At 39.4% G+C, this 22,105-nt stretch overlaps 1 protein-coding gene across 4 annotated transcripts in view; it reads left to right on the top strand.

Moving 5' to 3' along the window:
• Nucleotides 1–13,441, top strand: part of Cttnbp2 (cortactin binding protein 2) — a 148,747-nt gene extending 135,306 nt beyond the window's left edge. For 2 of the 4 annotated variants that reach the window (NR_149735.1, NM_080285.2), the window contains exons 20-23: nucleotides 1,482–1,545; nucleotides 3,843–3,975; nucleotides 5,290–5,388; nucleotides 12,296–13,440. Coding sequence is in view for 3 of the 4 variants with exons in the window: in NM_080285.2 (NP_525024.1) it covers nucleotides 1,482–1,545; nucleotides 3,843–3,975; nucleotides 5,290–5,388; nucleotides 12,296–12,541 (542 nt within the window). In the remaining variant the exon portion in view is untranslated. Of the gene's footprint in view, nucleotides 1–1,481; nucleotides 1,546–3,686; nucleotides 3,818–3,842; nucleotides 3,976–5,289; nucleotides 5,389–12,295 lie in introns of those variants that run through there. The other 2 variants (XM_006505104.3, XM_011241065.3) reach the window with 2 other exon arrangements.
• Nucleotides 13,442–22,105: the final 8,664 nt, after the last annotated feature.

Here is a 22,105-nt window from a genome sequence, read left to right as displayed (position 1 = left end):
ATGCTATAGTGTGACAGCCAGAATCAATACAGGGAATAAGGAAAAACAATATAGAAAGCAGTAACTTAGAAAACTCAGCTCTGCTGTTGAGATGTTAATTAAGCCAGGCATGGTAGCACACATCTTTACTTCCAACACTGAGAAGGCAGAGACAGACTAGCAGCTCTGTGACTGTGAGTCCAGCCTGGTCTATACAGGCTCCAGGTTATCTAGCCAGGACTATATAATAAGACCCAGTCTCCAAAAAGGCTAATTAAAATTAGAAATCATAGAATTTCATTGCTTAGAACTGTTTGTAGTATCAACTATAATATACTTCAAAACACGAACACTTCATGAAAGATTTTGGTTTTGGACATAAATGTTTGGTGGGAGAGTTCTTGCCTACTATGTGCAAGTGGCCCAGGACTGAAAGGAAAGTAACAGGCCCTATCAGATCACTGTGGAAATTCATAATATGTAGTGAAGACCACCTATTTCTCTCTAGACCTGATAGGAAGATCACTGGCTCCCAGACTTCCATACACCAGTGCCTACGGTGACACTTTAGCAGTGGTCAGGACAATGCCTCTCTTAAGTGCCACCAGTCCTAGAGCAAGACAAGTGAAGAACTAGTGAAGTGGCCTTTGGGGACCTCCTTTTAATGGAACTATTTTAAATTCACTTTACTTTTCAAAAACTTTTTTTCCCTTGTGGCTGTGGCATTCAAAGTCAAGGCTCAGAGCACTTGAAGCAAGAACTATATCACTAAGTTACATTCCTGCCTAAGATCATTCTTCAGAGAACATTTGGGTCAGCAGCATTCACATAATTTCAGCCTTCATTCAGAAGTAGCTAAGTGTTTTAGTGAGTTTATGAAATTTGAAGTCATAGAAATATATCTTGAATCTAAAATGACTTAACATTGTTTCTTATACATCTCTGACTATAGTCTAGTAGGAAACACATTGTATCAGGACACATGATACAAATAAATGTTCTTATACAAGAATACATAGAGTCTGACATTTTCTGTTTTCTTAAGAGATCCATAATTTACAAATTGGAAAATATTAGCTTGATTTTTATTGTTCTTTATATACCATTCCTAATTTCTGAATAATAATAGTTTCTAAAAATTAAACTTTTACAAGTACATTGTTGGTGCTACATGCAACATAAGACTAACAGGTAACACATCAAAATGTGCACCTGATGGTGGATTATGCTCATGAAATGGCAGGTTCTAGTTCCCCTTTTGGTATTTTGGGGATAAAGACCTAAATATATCAATAGATCAAATACTGAGTGTATGGGCCATTTATAAAAAAACCAATGGCATTTATAAAAACCAATGGCAGGTTTCTTAAATTGAGCCCAGTGCTTCAGAGTCTAGAATCTAGGAAAAACACACACACACACTCACACACACACAAGCACTTATGAGTGCACAGGAATAATGGAACAATGAAATTCTATTGACCATGGCTGTTTCGCAACAGGTATGAGGAACAAGACTATACCACACCTGAATACTAACAGGAACTCCTCTCTGTCGAAGCAACAGTAAGTTCCCTTTCAAGTTTTATTTACATCACAGAAAACTTGAGTTTAATTATTAGCTAACTTTAATTAACACTTGAGTTTAATAATTAATTAGCTTTTTAAAGTATTTGGTATATTGTTAACATTATTTTGTGCAGCTTTTGCAATAATAATAATAATATGATTTTGGAGTAATAAATATCATAACCGAGACAACACATTAATACAAACTTTAGATGAAATCTTGTTAACTTCAATAAGCATAATGTAAAACCTATTTTGTTTTTAACTTGTTGAATAAATCTATAGAACTAGGGTTCACTTTTTGGGGGGGAGGGATTCAAGACAAGGAACTCACTCTGTAGACCAGGCTGGTCTGGAACTCAGAAATCCCCTTGCCTCTGCCTTTCAAGTGCTGGGATTAAAGGTGTGAGCCACCAGTGCCCAGCAGGGGTCACTTTTTTTTTTTTTTTTTTTTTTTTTTTTTTTTTTTTTGGTTTTTCAAGACAGGGTTTCTCTGTATAGCCCTGGCTGTCCTGGAGCTCACTTTGTAGACCAGGCTGGCCTTGAACTCAGAAATCCACCTGCCTCTGCCTCTGCCTCCCGAGTGCTGGGATTCACTTTTTAATCGAACTTTTTCATTTAACAATTCTGTAAGAAGGCTTACATTTGTGAACATTTAGACCAGTGGTTCTCAACCTGTGGGCCGCGACCCCTTTTGTAGGCTAACTTCATGGGCTTGCCTAAGACCATCTTTCATGTCAGAAACTTATATTACAATTCATATATTGCAAAATTACAGTTATGAAGTAGCAATGAAAGTAATTTTATGGTTGAAGTCACTACAATAGAAAGAACTATATTCAAGTGTCATAGCAGTGGGAAGGTTGTAAACCATTGACTTAGGCAATCCATCGATAGCTTTTTTTAACACTAGATTTACTGAACAGCATTGCTTATTTACCTATAAGTACTGTGTTTATAGTGATCATCTTAGGTATATTCCCCTTATAGTACTATTGATTATTTTAGCTACAAGTATTTTGGACTATAAAGAAACATGTCGCTAATTATAGGATAGAAATATTTGGATAGTTTGCAAATAAAATGCACACCATGTACCCTGATTATAGTGTTACAGAGAGAGGTAAATGAGATTGCATTTTATGTGACTTTCCATTAAGACCATCACATACCAAAGCTTGAGTAAGCTCCCCCCGCCCCCAACCCTAAGAAGTCATTCTAAGTTTCTTTTTCAATTGAGAGTACTTGGAAGCCTGTACTGCTAAGAGAAAAATAATTAGGCTAGTCTTAGCATGGCCAACTCAAGTTTATTATGAATTTTCATTCCAGTGTATTACACTGACACACGCTCCTCTCCCCACCCCAGCCCGCAAGCCCCCTGCTCATTACTTTAAAATTTTTTTTTATAATTTTTGGATACATTTACATTTCTCCCTTCTCTCCTTGTAAACCAATGGTTTTCAACCTTTGGGGTTACGTATCAGATATCCAGCATATCAGATATTTACATGATGATCAATAACAGTCAGAAGATACAGTTCTGAAGTGGTAACAAAATAATTTCATAATTGTGGATCACCCACAGCATGAGGGATCCTATTCAAAGGTCACAGCCTTAGGAAGGTTAATAACCACTGCTCTAAATCCTGCCACTCTCCTTTCCATCCTGTTCTCTCTTTTCTTTAGGATTCTTAACTATAACCTGCTCGGACTGTATAATGTTATTGTATGTATGTATGTATGTATCGCTATGTGTATGTATTCTTATGTATGTTTTACATTGGTACTGCTCTTCCCTGGAGAAAACTACTTCTCCCTCATTCAGCTTTCATTGAGTGCCAGGATTCTTTGTGTAGGACTCAGGCCTTGTGGGCTCTTCCCTGTCCATGCTGGCATGCTCACTGCTGTCATCCTTGTTCAGCGTTTGGACAGGCATATTGGCAAACCTCTATGGGTTGAACTTCACTTTGTCAGACCTAAGTGATAGAGAAAAGGGAGAAAGAAAGGAGATTGGAAATAGTCTACACCTACATAGCTTTCTTTGTGAAAAAAAGAACTGTTATCCTACTAAGAGTTTCTTGGCTGGAAGTTAATGACATCTTGAGAATACCACTTAGTATTCACATCTCTTGGTATAGGGCTGTTGTTGCACTGGATGACTTTATGAGTTACTTGGGAGGATATTGGAAACTCTTCTTCATCTCAAAGTTCAGAAGGTAGAGTGTCTAGAGTTCTCTATTTGATAACTGGTTTGTTCCCATTTTTGAAAAACTCTCCTCTGGCCTTTGTATTAGGTCCTTAGAGAATGATCTATCTGTGACATTGACTTTGGACCACAGACTCTCTTTGGGTTCAGATGATGAAGCAGATCTGGTCAAAGAACTCCAGAGTATGTGTTCCAGCAAATCTGAGTCTGATATAAGTAAGGTAAGCATTCCCCAGGTGCACGGTCATTGGCTCTGTCCAGTAGAGATGTGACTTTACAACAGGATGCTGGGAGCCACATCCTAAAATTCATCCTCTAAATGAAGTGTCTTATCAGGTATCATTGTTGATGCTATAGATCGAGTCATCCTTTGCTTTGCTCAGAAAGCTTTGCTTGGATTCATTTCTCCCAAGCCATTGGATAGTAATAGGGGCTTTGCTGTTCTCTGAAACACCTGAACTTAAAATTGTGTATTAATTGTATCAGCACAAATCAAGCCAGCATATCTATTTGAGCAGACTTTTGATTTGGGGAAGGTGTGTGTGTGTGTGTGTGTGTGTGTGTGTGTGTGTGATATGGGGGGGGGTAAAACCTGGGGTTTGCATGCTAGACAAGTGTTCTACCCCTGAGCTGCATCCCGTCTTCATGTTTTGATATAGATTCTCTCTACTATGTTAGCTTAGACAACCCTTGAACCCAGTGTCTGTCTCCGTAAGTAGCTTTATACAAAAGCCTAAGTTTGAGTTTTTCAGACACTATCATCGCCAATTTTAGTACATAAGCTATATATAGGTAAGATACAAGCTTCATAGAAGATCCTGAATCTATGAACCTGTTATAGACAGAGTTGCAGCAACATTCTTTACAAATAAGGAAAAGGGTGATCCCATATAATATGTATTGTCATGGTCTTTAAGCTGTGAAACTTGAGAACCAGATAGAGAAACCAGTTACCTGAAATCTCAAGGAAAACATTAATAGCATCAAGTTGAACCTGTTTTGGCACTCTTGTGTCTGCAGTACGTTTGTCCAAGCCTCCTCCATAAAAACTTTTACTTGAAAGGGAACAAAGATATAATGTAGTGTAGATCCAGTGACAGATTCAACGATTTCAGATGAACACTTAAACTCTCTAGGAAAAGTAAAAGTGGCTGCTTTATTCAACCTTACTGGAAATAAACTAAAATCCTTATCTACAGCAAAAATGAAATAATGACTCACATACTAATTTTTTTTGTCCTGACTCGCCAAGTAGATTCTTCTCCTTTTTTTTTTTTTTTAATCCTCTGCTTTCTATAAGAGATACCTTTTTAATAGACTTTTTGTCTTTGGTTTAAAAAATGTCGTTTGAGCAGGACAGTCTAGAGACATCTTCTCTAGAAGTTTTCCAAGTTAGGGAAGTGGGTGTCTGCCCTACTGTGGCTTCTCCGTCGAGGTGCTTGGCTCTGTTTCAGGCGAGCCACAGTGCATCAGTGGAGGATGGACTTGGTGGCTTGTGTCTTGGAGGATGGACTTGGTGGCTTGTGTCTTTTCAGATTGCTGATTCCAGGGATGACTTGAGGAAGTTTGATAGTTCAAGAACCAACCCTGGGACTTCAGCACCTCTTAACCTGAGGACACCAGTGCCACAGAAGGTAAATGTTTTTCTTTCCAAAAGGAGAGACAAAGGGCTTGTTGCGGAACTGACTTTTCAACTCTGTAATTTACACGGAGAGAAGAAATAGGAAAAAGTGTACAAATTAAGATTTTAAAATGTTCTGGTAATATGCTGATCTGACTTTTTCTTACCGTTTGATATTGTATTTCTAAATGTTGTGTCTATCTTAAAATCTTTGTCTCCATTTCTGTTTAACAAACAGCTTAAGATTTCTTGCCTTGGGTGCATCTTGAGTTAAATACTGCAGAGGCTGAATGGTAACATAAAGAGCTTAGACACTTACAAACTCTCATTTTCTTAGAGTTTTAGTGAGAGACCGTCTTTCAAAAAATCAAGTCAGAGAGGCAAACAGAAGGGCCAAGGTTTCTGTGGATTGTGTTAGCTCCCATAAGGGACAGAACAACTCGGTCTTCTGGGTGAACAGGAACCTTGGATAAAATCCTGCCCATCCACTGCTTTGTGAGGGTGTACAGGACCTAGAGGCACTTAGTAATACATGGTTTGTGTTCAATAAGCTCCATTGCGTCCCCCTTCCCTTCCTGTTCACATCTACCCCCACAATGGCTCACAAAGACCTGTGTGTGCAAGGAGAGGTGGGGCAGGTTTTAAAGTGGGCATGGTGTAACTATTAAATGACTAATCTTTAGCTGGTTAGCCTACAGTCCTGGGTCCACAGCTTCTGCTGCTGTGGTTCATTAGTTCTGGTTAGTGGTATCTGTATTGAAAGGAAGGAAGTGGGCTAAAGGCCCTAATAAGATACAGAACATGCTATAAAGACCTCTCTGCCTGCCAGGAGCATTTGGTTTGAAAATATTTTGTTTAGAGTTTGTCTTTCTGCCATATTTAAGTCCTTAATTCACTGTCCATGTGTGACAGTTTCTCTGAGCTTTGGTTGGTCCCCTAGAACCACTCTTTAGGATTCATTGTATGGCATAGAGAAATAGGCCCAGAACATCTCAAGAAATGGAATAATGAGCACTACTGAACAATTTCCCCCTAGTACCAAGTCATTTCTTATATGACTATATTGTTGTCTGTTCACTATAGAAATGGCTCAGTGGTAGAGTGCAGTCCTTTCTTAGCACAGATAAATCTTTGGGTTCAAATTCTGACACTGAAAAAAAATGTTAGACAATGTTGCTTTTTGTTTAAATGTCTGATAGACAAACCTTATTTTTCTACTACAAGCCATTATCCATAAAAATATGGGGCTGAAAATAATGCAAGCTACGGGCAGAGACGAAGCTTTGTTTTAGAAGGGAGCTTGAGGTGTCCTTGATCTTGCCTGGCCTCTTAAGAACTCTGTGCAGGTGGCTGTGGGTTTTAAGAGAGCCGCATCCTGCTTTCTTCGGGGCAGTTCCCATCTAGAGGATGCTTTTCTCAGGAGCTGCCAGCAGAGGGCAGAATCCCCCAGCTGTCTGGAAGCTGGCAGAGTCCTTCCTTCTCTATCTTGTTTACAACGCACCTGGCATTTCTTGGTTCCACGCCCAGTTTCTCCTCTTATCAGGAAATAACTCCCTTCAGAGGTGAGAGCACTCTGGATTAACTGAAATTACTTTCTCCTTCATGGCCAGAAGGCATACTCCGTCAGGAACCTGCTCCTCCTGGCCCTGTGTAACTCTCTGACAGTGAAGGACTGTAACTATTTCTTAAGCAAAACAGCAAAACACGCAAATCATCAATATAAATGACAAATACTGTAAATGTTTTTCTATTTTCTAAATGACGTAAATTCAGACTAATCTTCATCTCTGGTGACATAATGTCACCAGAGACATCTACTTCAAGCTTTTTGGTAAATCTCCACTTCCTGAACTCTGCCCTCTAAATGTTCTGGTGTAATTAGACTAAGATACAGACAGGACTCTTGATCTCATGTGTAGCCAGGCATGATATCCAGTGCTCTAAGATATAGCTTTTGTCTTTTACTTTCTACATGCCTTCTTTATTCCCACATATATTTTCAGGGGCTGCTATTCTTTCATCTAACTTTTCCACTTGTGAATTGTATCCTCCCCACCTCCACTTTTCATTCCCTTCTCCTCTAACACCCCACCCCTGACACAGTCCTATCTGCTGGAAGCAACCTGTCTCTCCCTTTAGCATCAAGAGAGATCGTCATATCTTTTTTTAAAATTTTTTATTAGGTATCTTCCTCATTTACATTTCAAATGCTATCCCAAAAGTCCCCCATACCCACCCCCCCACTCCCCTACCCACCCACTCCCCCTTTTTGGCCCTGGCGTTCCCCTGTACTGGGGCATATAAAGTTTGCAAGCCCAATGGGCCTCTCTTTCCAGTGATAGCCGACTAGGCCATCTTTTGATACATATGCAGCTAAAGACAAGAGCTCCGGGGTACTGGTTAGTTCATATTGTTGTCCCACCTATAGGATTGCAGTTCCCTTTAGCTCCTTGGGTACTTTCTCTAGCTTCTCCATTAGAGGCCCTGTGATCCATCCAATAGCTGACTGTGAAGCTTAGAGAAAATGCTTAATATTGCACGAAGGGCTCGCTCAGATTTAAAAATGGTTTGTTTGGGCTACATACTTAAAACAACTTTATGAAAATAAATTAAAGTTTTCGTTAGAGGATTGTACTGAGACCTTGGGAGCTTTAGGGCAAAAAGGTTTAAACAGTCCTTAAGGCTCCTATTTGGGGATCTTTGGGAAAGATACCCTAAAATGATGCTTGGCTGCCAGAGTGCTGGGAACATCATTCCTTCACTCCCTGTAAGCATGTTTTCCGATTTGCATACTCAGACTTTGAATTTCTGTGACTACACTAAGCCCAAGTCAGCTTCCACGTACTTAGCCCCTCCTGATAACTCCAGAATCTCACTCAGGCTGGACTCCCCAAACATATTCTAGCTGTTAGAATTTTTAGTAAATTATGTAGTCATTCTGCTTGTCTTTGTGATACAGATCAAAGGACAGAATTAAAAATAATACACTACAGAGCTGGACAGATGGCTCAGCAGTTAAGGGTACTGACTGATATTCCAGGGGACCAGGTTTCAAGTTTTAGTAGTCACATGGCAGCTTACAAGTATCTGTAGCTCGAGGATCATCCCACACCCTTACACAGATATACACACAAGTAAAGCACCAATGTATACCCCCCCAAAAAAAAACCCACCACCACATTATCTCCTTTCCCATTTGGTGTCTTGGTATTAACCCTGTATTTTATCAGAGATAATGCATCAAAAATGGTGACATTCCCATTTACATTCTATATTATAGGTAGGTACTGTGATTGATATATTTTTTAAACATGATCCCCCTGGCTTTTGTTATGCCAGGGAGCAAATTCAGGCCCTTTCCCATGCTAGACAGTGGTGTACCACTAAATAACATATACGATCTACTGTATTTTAGACCACATTATCACATAGGCCAGTCCCCAACGTATAATCATCTCAGCTTCACTGACTTCAGCATCAACATAGAAACACACCTCTGTTGTGTCTATAAGAGTGATTCTAGGAAGGTTTAACTGAAGAGAAGAGACACACATAGGAGGTGGATGGCTCCCATCCCCCATAGATGGAAGACCTGGCCCGTAACACAGAAAAGTGGAGTATGATACATAGTCGCTACCCATCACTCTCTACTTCCTAACTTCTTTACAGCAGCCTTTCCCACCTAACTCTGCATCCCTTCAACTCTGAGCCATACGAATCCTTCCTCCCCACAGCTGCTTGGAAGCCATCACAACAATCAGCAGAGTAACTAATGTACCTTAGTAGGGCAATGATTAGGTCCCACGATGTTCCGTTATGGTGTCCTGAATGTGATTTCACAGTTAAGTATCAGGTCAGGATTCTCGATATCTAGTACCCACCAAGCTGGACTGTATTAGTTCTCTTTTGTGTGATGCTGACCAAATCCCTAGCCAGAACAATGTAGGGGAGGAAATATTTATCTCATGCTTTCAGGGGTTTTAGTTCAAGATCTTTTGGCTCATGTATGCAAGCAGAACATCATGGCTGAGGGAGTATGTGGCTGAGGAGAGCTCTGTGCTTCCTATGTAAGCAGAAAGGAAGGAGACAGACAGAAGGATGGACAAGGATCTCCAAGGACCCACCCCTGGGGACCCACTTTTTCCTGCCTAAACCCGACTCCTTGAGTTTTCTAGAAATGTCCAAAACAGTACTAGGACCCAAGCATCCAGTTCGTAGGTTTTTAGAAGGACATCTCATACTTAAACAGTATTAGTACTTGGGTCTCTCAACTTGTTAGCATCATCAACAGTTTTGTTTTTGTTTTTTTTTTTTTTTCAAAGAAAACCAAGCATGCTAAGATGATTGTGGTTTTCTTTCATTTTCTTCACCGATACCATGCTGTGATGCAGTGGAGCATGAACTGGTGTGGGTATAGCTTAACCCTCTTCCCAGGTTCCCTTGCAGTTTGCTGGTGTGAAAAAGCAAACCTGGCTGAAGGAAAGCGCTCCCTCTCCCAGGCCACAAGTTTGCAGCCCAGCCTTCTTTCCCCTACAGATGCTTGTGTTCTGGACCTCATATTGCCCCATCACTGCCTTTTACTCATTAGGAAAGTGTTGAAAGCCCAGACAAGGGTAGATCAGAGTTGCTCGCAGCTGACTGAGAGGTTTCGCAATAGCTGGGTCTAAAGCTTGGGCAGCCATGGGTTCCACTTCAGTGATCTAGGGGTGGCTCAGTGGTTATATGGAGAGCTTATCAGGACTTTAATAGAGCATCATAAGTGGAAAGGGACGAAGATTTGAGGTAGACTTTTAAAAGGCCTTTGGTGACATATTTAGGACATACCTAGGAATTTGGGACTTCTGAAGTCAATGAGAAATTTTATCTCCACCCCCCACCCCCACCCCCACCACCCATGCATTTTGTTCCTCCACCAGTACTGCCATAATTTCATAATTGTCTACTGATTTTGCAGGCAACATTACCTTAGGTAGAAGATGAAAGCAGATATTAGAGATAACTGGTGACCCTGTGCTCAGTTGAAAGGACAGTATTAACTTGTAATGTGCCAAAGGAGATGCCTTAGAAAGATTAAATTAAAAATGCAGGTAGAGGAGCAATGCTAATTGTGGTGATTGGTGGGTCTACACCGCAGTCCTCAAGCATAACTGAGAGCTAAAGGTGTAAGCTAATTAACTGGCGACAATCACAACAGAATGGGCCCTAAAGTCTCCAACTGTGTGAACAGAAAAGGCTTGGATCAGTGCCACCACTGAGTAGCTCAATGCAAAAAAAAAAAAAAAAAAAAAAAAAAAAAAAGTATCTTGAAGAGTTGAGGTAAGGTTTTAAGTTTGGCTGCACTTTACACATGTGGGAGATATTTGAAAGCCATCTATCTACCCATGCCCCACCCAAGACAATTAAGTCTGAGTCTTGGGAGACCCAGCTGTCAGCGCTGCCCAAACTGATTCCAGCATTAGAGCTAGCATCTCTTGTGACTTCAACCTTTCAAGAAGATACAACAGACAGTTTAAGGCAAACTGTTGCCTTCCTCTCCAAGATGTCTTTATTTGACGAGTTAAACTTGAGTTTTAAATCTTTCAGGGATTGCATTGCTGTATGGGTGCATTATTACTGTCAAAGCAATGTTAACGCTCTCAGAGCTTTGCACAGCTTAATACAACACGGGCCAAAGGACTGTTGTTGAACGAAACTGGGGAAACACTGGGGAATTTCCACCTTCCTTATTCTGACTCTCCAGATGCTCTCAGCTAACTCCTTATCAGGTTCCTTGTGGGAAAAATGGAAAATGTTGGCCAGGTTATTGCAGTGGCTCTGCCACACTAAACAATCAGAGCAGAGGATGGCCATGAAGATTTGAGAAACCTAGGCACAGAATTGCTGAGCAGGAACCATCCTTTGCTAGAATGCACAGTCTAGTGGAGCAGGATGGTTTTCTTGTGTACTTTGTTGTGTGCCAAACAACTGGGACAGTGTTATCTTCTAGTAAAGGCTTAAAACCCACTTGTTGAAATATAAAGATGTGAGTTAGCCAAGGGAACATAATGTGGAGATTGGCCTACAGAATACTTGATTGGCAAGTCACTATGACAGATGTCTAAGGGGAATTATTGAAAATGGTTAACGATACATTTTGGTTCATGATTTCGGCATATCTAGACCACAGCCAGTTCTGTGGTTTCTAGATCTGTGGGGAAACAGAACAAAACCCTAATAGTCTAGAAGCACACAGAGAGACCTGCAGTAAGCTGTAACCTGCAGCTTACACGGTACAAAAGGAGAACTGATTCCTACTGGTTGGCTCTGACATCCACTCACATGCATATAAATATGTAAATAATGATTTAAAGATATACATACCTTTGCCACACACACACACACACACACACACACACACACACACACACACATTCAGTTACTTTTTCCATCTAGTCTCCACCTATAGCTCACATCACTTCCTATTAATACCACCAGTTACAAACCCAGTAAACTGGCTAAGTCAGAATTCTTGAGAGCCAGTGCCTGGGAATGATAGGCTCCACCAGTTGAGCATCAATTCCTGAACATATGAGCCTTTGGTGAACACATACATACAATATCTAGACTATACAATTGAGCTTGCTCAGTTTGATGTTCTTAGGCATAAATGTCTATGAAATCCCTATTTATGTGGAAACTTAAGACTCTACCTCTTGTCTCCTTGATGCCTGCAAATATTTATTTAAGAGAAGGGTGAGGCTAGAAAGCAGGTCTCACAAAAATCAATCACAGAGTACACTGTAGTCAGTTGTTCGCTTCTCCCCAGACAGGGAAAAACTCCTGCAAGAGACAAAGAGGAGGCTAGGGGAGAGGGTGCAGGGGCGGTCAGACAACTGAAGTGGGCAACTCTGACAAACCTGTTGGTTTTTTATCTCTTGTAGGAAGCCAGTCCTCCCAGCAGCCGTCAAACTGCCGAATGCAGCAACAGTAAATCAAAGACTGAGATGGGTGTCTCAAGCGTTAAATCTTTTCTTCCTGTTCCTAGAAGCAAAGTCGCTCAGTGTTCCCAGAACACCAAAAGAAACAGCAGCAGCAGCAATACAAGGCAACTAGAAATCAACAACAACTCCAAAGAAGAGAATTGGACCTTAGACAAACACGAACAAGTAGAAAAACCAAACAAATAGGCCTGCCTACACCACCTACTACAACATGATCACCTAACTTCTTTTGTATATTCCATGCAGAGACCAAGACAAAGAAGATGTAAATAACTTCAAATGAATAAAACCATTTTTTCCTGTAATATAAAGGAGGCGTGCGGGACCACTATTCAGCTTTTTGTAAAGAATGTATTTATAACCTCACATTTTTTTTCCTGTTACTTCTATAAGACTAAACTTCGAACCCATGAAGTGATGGCAACTTTCCAAGTAGTTTTTATAATAGAAACCTTGTAATAATTTTAACCAAGATGTTCAGGGGTATTAAAGCAGATGTTTCTGTGTACTGTATATTGCTACCTGTACATATGTACATATATGTATATTTATGGAAGTTACATACATGTGTACAAGATTGGTGTAGATGAAATGTGCCATTTTGAATGGAGATGATAATTTTTATGTTCATCTGATGGGGAACAATGCGAATGGGGCAATAACAAGACATTTCTAAACAGTTATTTTCCATTAAAAGCCATACAAAGTATTTTGCCTGTTAAAATTCTAGTTTTACATTTTGAATCTTTTAGTGGTTACATTGCCATCTGGTTGCATCATGTATATATATATTTACTCTTCTGAGTTTGCATTTATGACTTGTAAAATATAAAATTATACTGCAATAAAAGTGTTATCTTTCTTACAAAACTTTTGTACCTAAGTGGATATAAAAGTTATCTGCACAAAGAAAGACGTCGATTAAATGAATTTGGAGTTAACGCCTTCAATATATTTCTAATAACACACTGATAATAAAACTAATATTTTCTAGAAGTGTGTCTTATAAATAAATGGTGAAATTATTGATCCAATTCACAGTTAAGGTACTTTGACACCAAATAAAATTTTGAATTAGCAAAGTTATTTTGCTGTATTTTCCTATATGAAGCTGCTCTTGGATACTTGTTCATACAACAGTCATATAATTGGAAGCCGGCAGCACAACGCTCCATTTAGGAATGCCATAAAATTTCTGCATGCTGCTGTTTCACCAGCTCTCCACATACCATCTTACCCTTACAGGATAGTCTTAGATATTTGGCTGGAATGAAAAGAAACAGCTTGAACTATCAAAAAAGTACAATTTTCAAATGAAGCTCATCTACTCATCTATTAAAAGTCTCTGAGGGGTCAGGATAGGTATTTACATTAAATACACACATACAGATACTGTTTTAAACTTCTCTGCAAAAATATCTGCAAATGTTAGGGGACAATGTAGTGACTTTTGTATGGCTTGCTATGAAGTAGAAGAGAGCCTTGCCATTAGGGAATAACCAGAGTGCAGCACGTGTCAGCATTCTCCCTGGGGCTTTCTCACCACCAGGGAAGTTTTGGGGGTATAGAATGTCAACCTCATATACAGGAAAGGTACAGGGGATGTAAAGAACTGGGAAAAGGTCAAAGGGTGGGAGGAGAGGTACTGGGAAGTGGGATATGAAGTTGAACACAATAACTATGTTGAGGTGGACTCAAATTCTGCATGGCAGGTAGTAGTTGATACTCCAGTGTTTTCATTAAAAAGGTGCTAGTCTTGGGAGCGAGACAATGCAATCAAAGACCAAAGGAAAGAAAACAAAATCGAATCTGAGAAACACGGAGGTGACCCACAGTAACTGATCCGTGCTGCTCCTTCGTTTTGTCAGATTCAATGTGTACTTTTGATAATTGGATGTCAGGTAGCCTAAAGTCTAAAAAGAGCATTTAGATCAAGGGCTTTCAAGGTAGAAGCCTAGTGATAGGTCATGATATTTAATAAATCATAACTCATTAAAAAAACCAGAACTTGATAGACTTGTAAATGTCAAGGTCACTGCAGTGAAAGGACTGTGAAGCACTTATCCAGTGTGTGGATTATGAGTGCATATCTGTGCAAGTGAAATCATGACTGAGGTCACGGTCCTAAATCCTTAAATGCCAGTCATGAAGCCTATCATGAAGCATGGAGGGGTCTAATTTAAGAGTGAGTCCGTAATTGGCTAGATAGGGTCAATGATAGATGATGACCTTGGGGTTGAGTTAAGTAAGCACAGGCTGCCGTGGTAGGCAACAGGTTACTCAACCTCTACCAAAACAAAGACCACAGCAACCATAACGACCATATGAATTACATTAGAGCACAGTAAAGCATTTACTATGGCCCCTGTCATTCCTAAAAGGAGTAAGTATGAATTCAATGTCTCAGAGCTTAGTTGGATGTGGTAACTAACAGGTACATAACCTCAGCACACGGGAGGCTAACGCAGATCACCAGGTGTCTGAGGGCAGCTTGAGTTACAGAGGCCTGTCATAAATTTTTTTAAGAACTTCTTGCAGTACTATGTCTATGCATGCATTTATCTATATGTGTAAAGCAGACAACCTGAAGGGAAAGAGAAGGCCACATTCCATCACTGTGGAGTTGTGCCTCATGTTTCCTCATGTTCAAAAATAGAGAGATCACAAGACAGAGCAGAGATAGCAGACTTATGCTCTTCTTTAGGCCACAGAAAACGAACAAACATACTGACAACATTCAACCTAACATAAAAACATGCTCTACGATAGGCCACATTAAGTCATAAAGTGTTATGGGAGACATTTTATATCATCCCAAATACTGTTGCAATCCAATGACATGAAACAAGAAATCGGTAGTAGAGAAAGATACAAAAGAACAGCCCTTAGAAATATCTGCTAACACCCTTGAACCACCAATGGGTCAATGAAAGTAAATGAGAAGCAGGAAATCTGAGACGAATGAAAGTAGAAACAGTGTTATGAGGACATGGGACACAACCTTACAGTTCAGAAAGACAGCTCATAGCAATTAGCATCTACATCAAGAAAAGTCTCAGAGCCAGGCTTTGTGGCCCACACCTATAATCTGAGGACTTGGAATGCCATGAGTTTGTGGCCATTTGATTAAAACAAACAAAAACCTTCAACCTAACACCTTAAGGAACAGCTTAGAAACCAGCAGAACAAGTTTTCAATAAACTAAGCCCAGAGTCAGTAGAAGGATAGAAAGAAGAGAATGCAGTAATGAACAGAGCAGGTATTTCTATAGCCACCTTTATGGCAACCCTACACTTTCCCCAGCTGCAGTCATTCAAATATAACCAGTGATAGCTGTATTAAGAGCCTCACATCTTTAAATTTTAGCTCTCTGAAACAATAACCAGAAAAATGACTTCAAAACACACTTGCGATTTTCTCATTCATTTTTTTACTTAAAAGCGAGTTTCTCCGGAAAAGGTTCATTTTTTTTTTTTTTTTTTTTTGTGGTTGCTTGTGTAAGACAAGAAGACTTTACCATACCTGGTTACTAGTAAAAGCTGTTCATTTTGATGAAATCAGTTTTTCACAAATGGTATCTTTCTGTGCAGTTGATCCTTAAGGAAAAATCAAATTCAGTTGACTAGCTTTAGTCTTTATTTTGACATTTATCCATAATGACAGTGATCCATTACAGAAAATGTACCTGCGAAGTCACACAATAATGTCTGATTTCTATTTCCCTGAAAGGTCTGGATTTCTCAAAACAAAAACAAACAAACAAACAAACAAACAAAAAAACCAATCTAACCAGTGCCAACAGAGTACATTAGTGACTAATTACTGATTGGATACTCAGCTAATTTGATTTTGATTAAATCAGGTAAACACTGAGTACTTGCTGAGCACTGAGAAGACATTTACACATAGAGAGGAATCTACAGCTACATCACAAATCTAGCCTACTTTTAAAGATGAGAAGTACCCCCAGGATTTCAGGAACTGTGAGTCTAGACTCATCACAAAACTTCAAAGAGGACCTTTAACAACCCAGGGCTCTCCTGTGCTAATGGAGGAAAACAACACATTTCCCCAAACTCTGGCAATCGTTCCTACTGATATGAAGGCAATGAACTAGACAGAAAGAAAATGTTATTTATGTTGCATTCAAGAATATATTTCTCCTGATGTAATTTAGATATTTATATATATTCAAAGGGGCTTCAAACCTTTTTGCTCACTCATTAGAGCACCTTGGGGCCAGGAGCTGAGAACATCGAGCTAGATTCACCTGACTCCTCTAATTTTGACTTTACTATCAGTGCAAAGCAGTAAGTAAAGATATTTTTCTATTATGCATGTTCTATGAAGAAAATTAATGGAATGGTTTGATGAAGCCCTGTAAATATCATGGAGGGAGGATTGCTTGAGAGCAGGATGGTCTCTAGGGACATGACATTCAATCTGACATCTGGAAGATGAAATAGATCAAGACACATTGGAGGTAACAGAAGTTGTAGTGGCAACTGCATTTGTGCACAAAGACAAATGACTGTACATTAAATTTAAAAACTATTTCATGGCAAAAGAGTAAATCAACAAGATGAAGATATAACTTATGAAATGGAAGACAATCTTCTTAAGTTTAATGATATCCAAAATATATAAGGAACTCAAACAGCAAGAAGACAAATAGCCTAATTCCAAATGTGGGAAAGGACCCAAAGAAGTACATGTCTTGCAAAAGAAAGTGGAAAATACTCAATATACTTCTCATCAGGGAAATGCAAATATAGCCACAATGAATGGTAACTTCACCCTTTTAGAACAGCTATTCTCAAAAAAGCAAATGATACAAGTATTGAAGAGAGCATCTGGGACAAAAAGAATCCTTGCACACTGTTGGGGGCATGCAAACTGAAGAGCATACTCTTGGCTTTATAGCCAATGTAGAAAACAGTTTGAAAGCTCCTTAGATTGAAAGACTTAGGAAATGGCTCAAGGGGCAAGACTGCTTCCAGCAAAAGTAAAGAGATCTGAGTTCACATTCCCAGCCCGAGAAAAGCTGTATATTCCTATAACAGCATTGTTGGCGGCGGGGGGTGGGGGTGGGGGTGGGGGTGGAGACATATTGGGTAAGTTTGCTGGCATCCAGCCTAGCTGAAATACCAAGCTTCAGGCTCAGTGAGAAACTCCAAATGTAAGGCAGAGAGTGATAAAAGAAGAGACCCGATGAACTCTTTTGACCTCTACATGGGCACGCAGGCAGGCACATACACAATTTTAAAATTACAAATTCCACATCATCCTGAAATGCCACTACAAAGAAAATGATATCTTCTAAAAAGGATGATCTGCTTACTGTAGCATTACTTGTAATAGATAAAATCTGAAATCCACTAAGTATCAACTCTTAGGAGGATAATGAACACTTGGTAAAAACATACAATGGCAACTTAAGCCAGTTTTAAAAGAAAAAGAGGTCCTGACATTCATGACTATATGGATGAACATAGAGGATATTATGTTAACTGGAAAGAAGCCAAACACAGAATGCAAATGCATTGCATGTGCTCAGTTCTATGTGGAATGGAACATTACAAAACAAAGCAAGATCTTAGAAGCAGAGCGTGGGATGGAGCCTCCCAGAGCTGAGGTTGGAGAGTGCTTGGGAAGATGATGGTCAGAGGCTGAAAGATCATCCCCTGATGGGGGCTTCTATTTTTCTTTAATGAGAAAATAGACTAACTTCATTCCATTCCTACCTTTCTAAGGCAAATGTCTGAAACAATATTTTCTTCATGACAAATCTTTCCTAGAGAGTTTAGGCACAACTGTATCAATATTTCTATTAAATTCTTTTTAACATGAAAGTAGTGTGCATTGGTTTGATCAAGCCAGTTTGCTGTTCAGATCTGACCATTTATCCTGGAATTTTCAAAACTGACCTTGTAAGCAATGAAATAGGAACCAGCAGAGCATTGTGTGGGGTAACTTGAGAAGCGTGATGATCCAGAGCCAGTGTCTTTCTCTTCCTTATTTCTGAATCATCGAAATAAAACGTGATATGTTGTGGTATTTTGTGATACAGTTAATAGAGCATAGCGACTGATGTAATAAAACTCCCTGTTTCCCCCTTCAATGTCCAGTCATCGATCATGAGACAGACACTTCTTCCTGTTCTTGGCTTTTTGACGTGGAGTGAAAACACCCGAGATCTTTGCTTCTATATTTTACCAGGTACCTCAAGTAAGTACTCCTATTTTCTTTCCTAAAGTCTGAGGGTGCAGAATCAAAATCTTTGCATTAATTTAGAAGGAAAGACCATATATGATCTGGAAAACATAACTGTTCTTTTTGTTTTTAATGTATATGTGTTTGTCTGAGTTTATGTGTATCACATGCATGCATGTAGTACCTGCAGAGGCCAAAAGAGGGCATCAGATCCCCTGGTACTGGAGTTACAGGTGTTTGTCAAAAGTCATGTAAGTTATGAGAATCAAACTCACACACAGGAATTTGAAACCTAAGGCCACAATTTCCCTCTGTCTCAGTTCATTCTAGATTTGCATAGGGTTCTGTCCTGTGTCCCTCAGAAGACCTGATAAAACCTGAATAAAAGTTCTTGGTATATGTGCCTATGTTCATCAGTTTTTATATGAACTAATTTGGGGGTGAGAAGTCCAGGTTCTTCTGTGAAATGACAACTCTCTCTAAATATTAACCTATATCTCATTTAGTCCTACATACCTAATATTTACCAAAAGTGCATGAGCATTACAGAAAAGATTACTACTAATCTTTTCTGTAATGCTCATTACTGGAAGGTCAAGCCAGTCTTAGAAGTCTTGTGGTTTGTATTATTTATTTCCAAATAGGCCTACACCCTGCTCAACTCAAATCTACCAACTTCCTTATTTATTGGAGCTTTGGTAGCCAAGATTCACCATTATATTGTTCCTTCTTGTGCTTAGTTGGTCTAATATGTTTCATCACTTCTTTTAGATATTTAAGAAAATATCTGCTATTAGTAGTTTAAATGCTTAACATCTAGTTTCTAATTAAGATACACCTCCCACTGATAATTAGCCCATGTATGCATGGCAATGTCTAACCAGTACAATGTTTCTGAAGAGACACTGGCAGGTATATGTTCAGGTGTCACCACTTACAGAGCATTGCACATGACTGACATTCGTTTTGGATTTGGTAACACTCCTTCCTTTCCATGGTATCTGCAATTCATACCAGAACTGATAGAGCATGCCATAAACTTAAGAGATCTTGCTTTGAACTCCTACATGACTGATTCACCCACATCAAAGAAAGTTCAAAGTCAAAAGTCTAATTTGTGTTGGCCAAAATATTAAATAAAGTATGTGAGTTTGGGTGGGATGTATAAGTGCTGCAATGCTTGATTTCTGATTTATATCTAAGTGTCCATAACCTGGGGCATTCATATATTTGGATTTTTACTGAAAACCTAGAAGAGAAAAGGCTCTTAATATCCTCGAATTTTCTGGTTTGTCCATGTTCCTTTAATCATACCATGAGCCAACCCTGTTAATTAGTGAGAACAGGAACCAAGTACCTTAAGATCCTTTATTTGACATTCACTCTCTGCTCATTCAGGTCTGTAGTTCCTAACTCAAGATGATAGTCCCTTGCTCTTGTAACAGAAGTAATGAGAAAACAACGCTACCATTCTAGGCCATATTTGACTCATATGAGACTCAAACAGAGTCTCTCTCAAGCCCAAAGGTATCCTCTCTCCAGAATGCAGGCGGGATCTACTTTTCTTCTCAGTAGTGTGTGGGATAAAGCTTTGGACCTTATGGTTTATTCTGCCTAAGTTATGTTCAATTATAGGTATGTTGCTCACATGGAAAGCAGAGGACAAAAAAATATATATTTATTTCTTCACAACGTGGAATTGGGGAGGGGAAAAATCCAAGCTAGAAAAAATATTTTTAAACTTAAAAAAGAAAAGAAACTTTTACCATTGACTACAAACCCTTCCAAACACATCATATAGAGGTAAAGACAGAAGTAGGTTCGGTGTTTCTTAAATCTAGGGGGCATAAGATGGGAGTTTGAGAGATTAAAAAGGATGACGTTTCTTTTTGAAGTGGTAAAAATAAATAAATATTATGGTTTTTTTTATTGTAGAGTTTAAAAAGGATATGTATATATACAGATAAGCTAAGTCTACATATGACACAAAAATAGAAGAGTGGACCTTTTGGAGGTATAAAGGGATCAACAAGAGACAAGAATGAAAGTCAGAAGTGCTCAGCTGACAGTCCCTGGAGGACTCTCCACACCGCAGGCACCCTCGCACACCAAGGACCTTGGGATCGCTGGTGAGTGGAACACAACATCTGTTCCAAAACAACCGGGAGTGGCCTGTGTGAGCAGGAACAAGGACACAGGAAACCTGCCCGACCAGGGGCTGGGATTCTTTTGGGTTGGCGCCAGCCCCAGGCCATCTTGGGCAGATGGTCCCCAAGAGGACTCTCCATGCCTTGGGCACCCTAGCACACCCACGATCACTGAGGAGAGTGGGCCTCCAGAGAGGGTTTTGACCCCAGGTCTCAGGTGAGAGCGCCATCTTGTATCCCAGGTCTCTCAGAGACCAGTCTGCACAGGAGAGCACATGGGCCACAGAAGCAATGGAGCTTCTTGGTCAGGGTCCCTTCAGGCAGGCCTTCATCTTCAGACAGGAGGTGAATGTGAGCTCCAGAGTTTTGTGTACCTTCCCTGCAACAGGAGAGCTTGCCTGCAAAGAGTGTTCAGACCACTGGGACTCAGGAGAGAGTTGGATTCCCAGGAGTGCTAACAGAGGCACAGGAGGAACAATCTCCAGCCAGAGACAACTATAACAACTAACGCCAGAGATTACCAGATGGTGAAAGGCAAACGGAAGAATCTTACTAACAGAAACCAAGACCACTCAGCATCATCAGAACCCAGTACGCCTACCACAGTGAGTCGTGGATACCCCAACACACCCAAAAAGCAAGATTCAGATTTAAAGTCGTAACTCATGATGCTGGTAGAGGATTTTAAGAAGGGCATTAATAACTCACTTAAAGAAATACAGGAGAACACTGCTAAACACATAGAAATACTTAAAGAGGAAACACAAAAATCCCTTAAAGAATTACAGGAAAACACAACCAAACATGTGATGGAATTGAACAAAACCATCTAAGATCTAAAAATGGAAGTAGAAACAATAAAGAAAACCCAAAGGGAGATAACTCTGGAAATAGAAATCCTATGAAAGAAATCAGGAACCATAGATGTGAGCATCAGCAACAGAATACAAGAGATGGAAGATAGAATCTCAGGTATACAAGATTACATAGGGAATATGGACAAAACAATCAAAGAAAATGCAAAATGAAAGTCAGAAGGTAATGGGGTAAATATGAATGAATAGGAATGATGGACATATATAAAAATGCCATAGTAAAACCAAGTATTTTGTTTGATATGGAAAATGGATTTTAATTAATAAAAATACATCTTTTGTAGAGAAGACTTTATAACTCTAAATATACTAAAATCTACCAAATTATATACCTTAAATGAACAAATTCAATAATTTTCTTCCTACATGGAAAGAAGGCATTTCAATAAATGCTTTAAGAAAATAAAACATACTAACAAAATGGCAACCTAGCTACTTAGTATCTTCTAAATATGTCACATGTAATTATTTTAGTTTCATCATGGCAATGGTATAATAAAATGTTCCATAGAAAA

This window comes from Mus musculus, chromosome 6 (assembly GCF_000001635.26).
Source record: "Mus musculus strain C57BL/6J chromosome 6, GRCm38.p6 C57BL/6J".
In the NCBI taxonomy this organism is placed as follows: Eukaryota; Metazoa; Chordata; class Mammalia; order Rodentia; family Muridae; genus Mus; species Mus musculus.
This window is presented reverse-complemented; position numbering and strand designations above follow the sequence as displayed.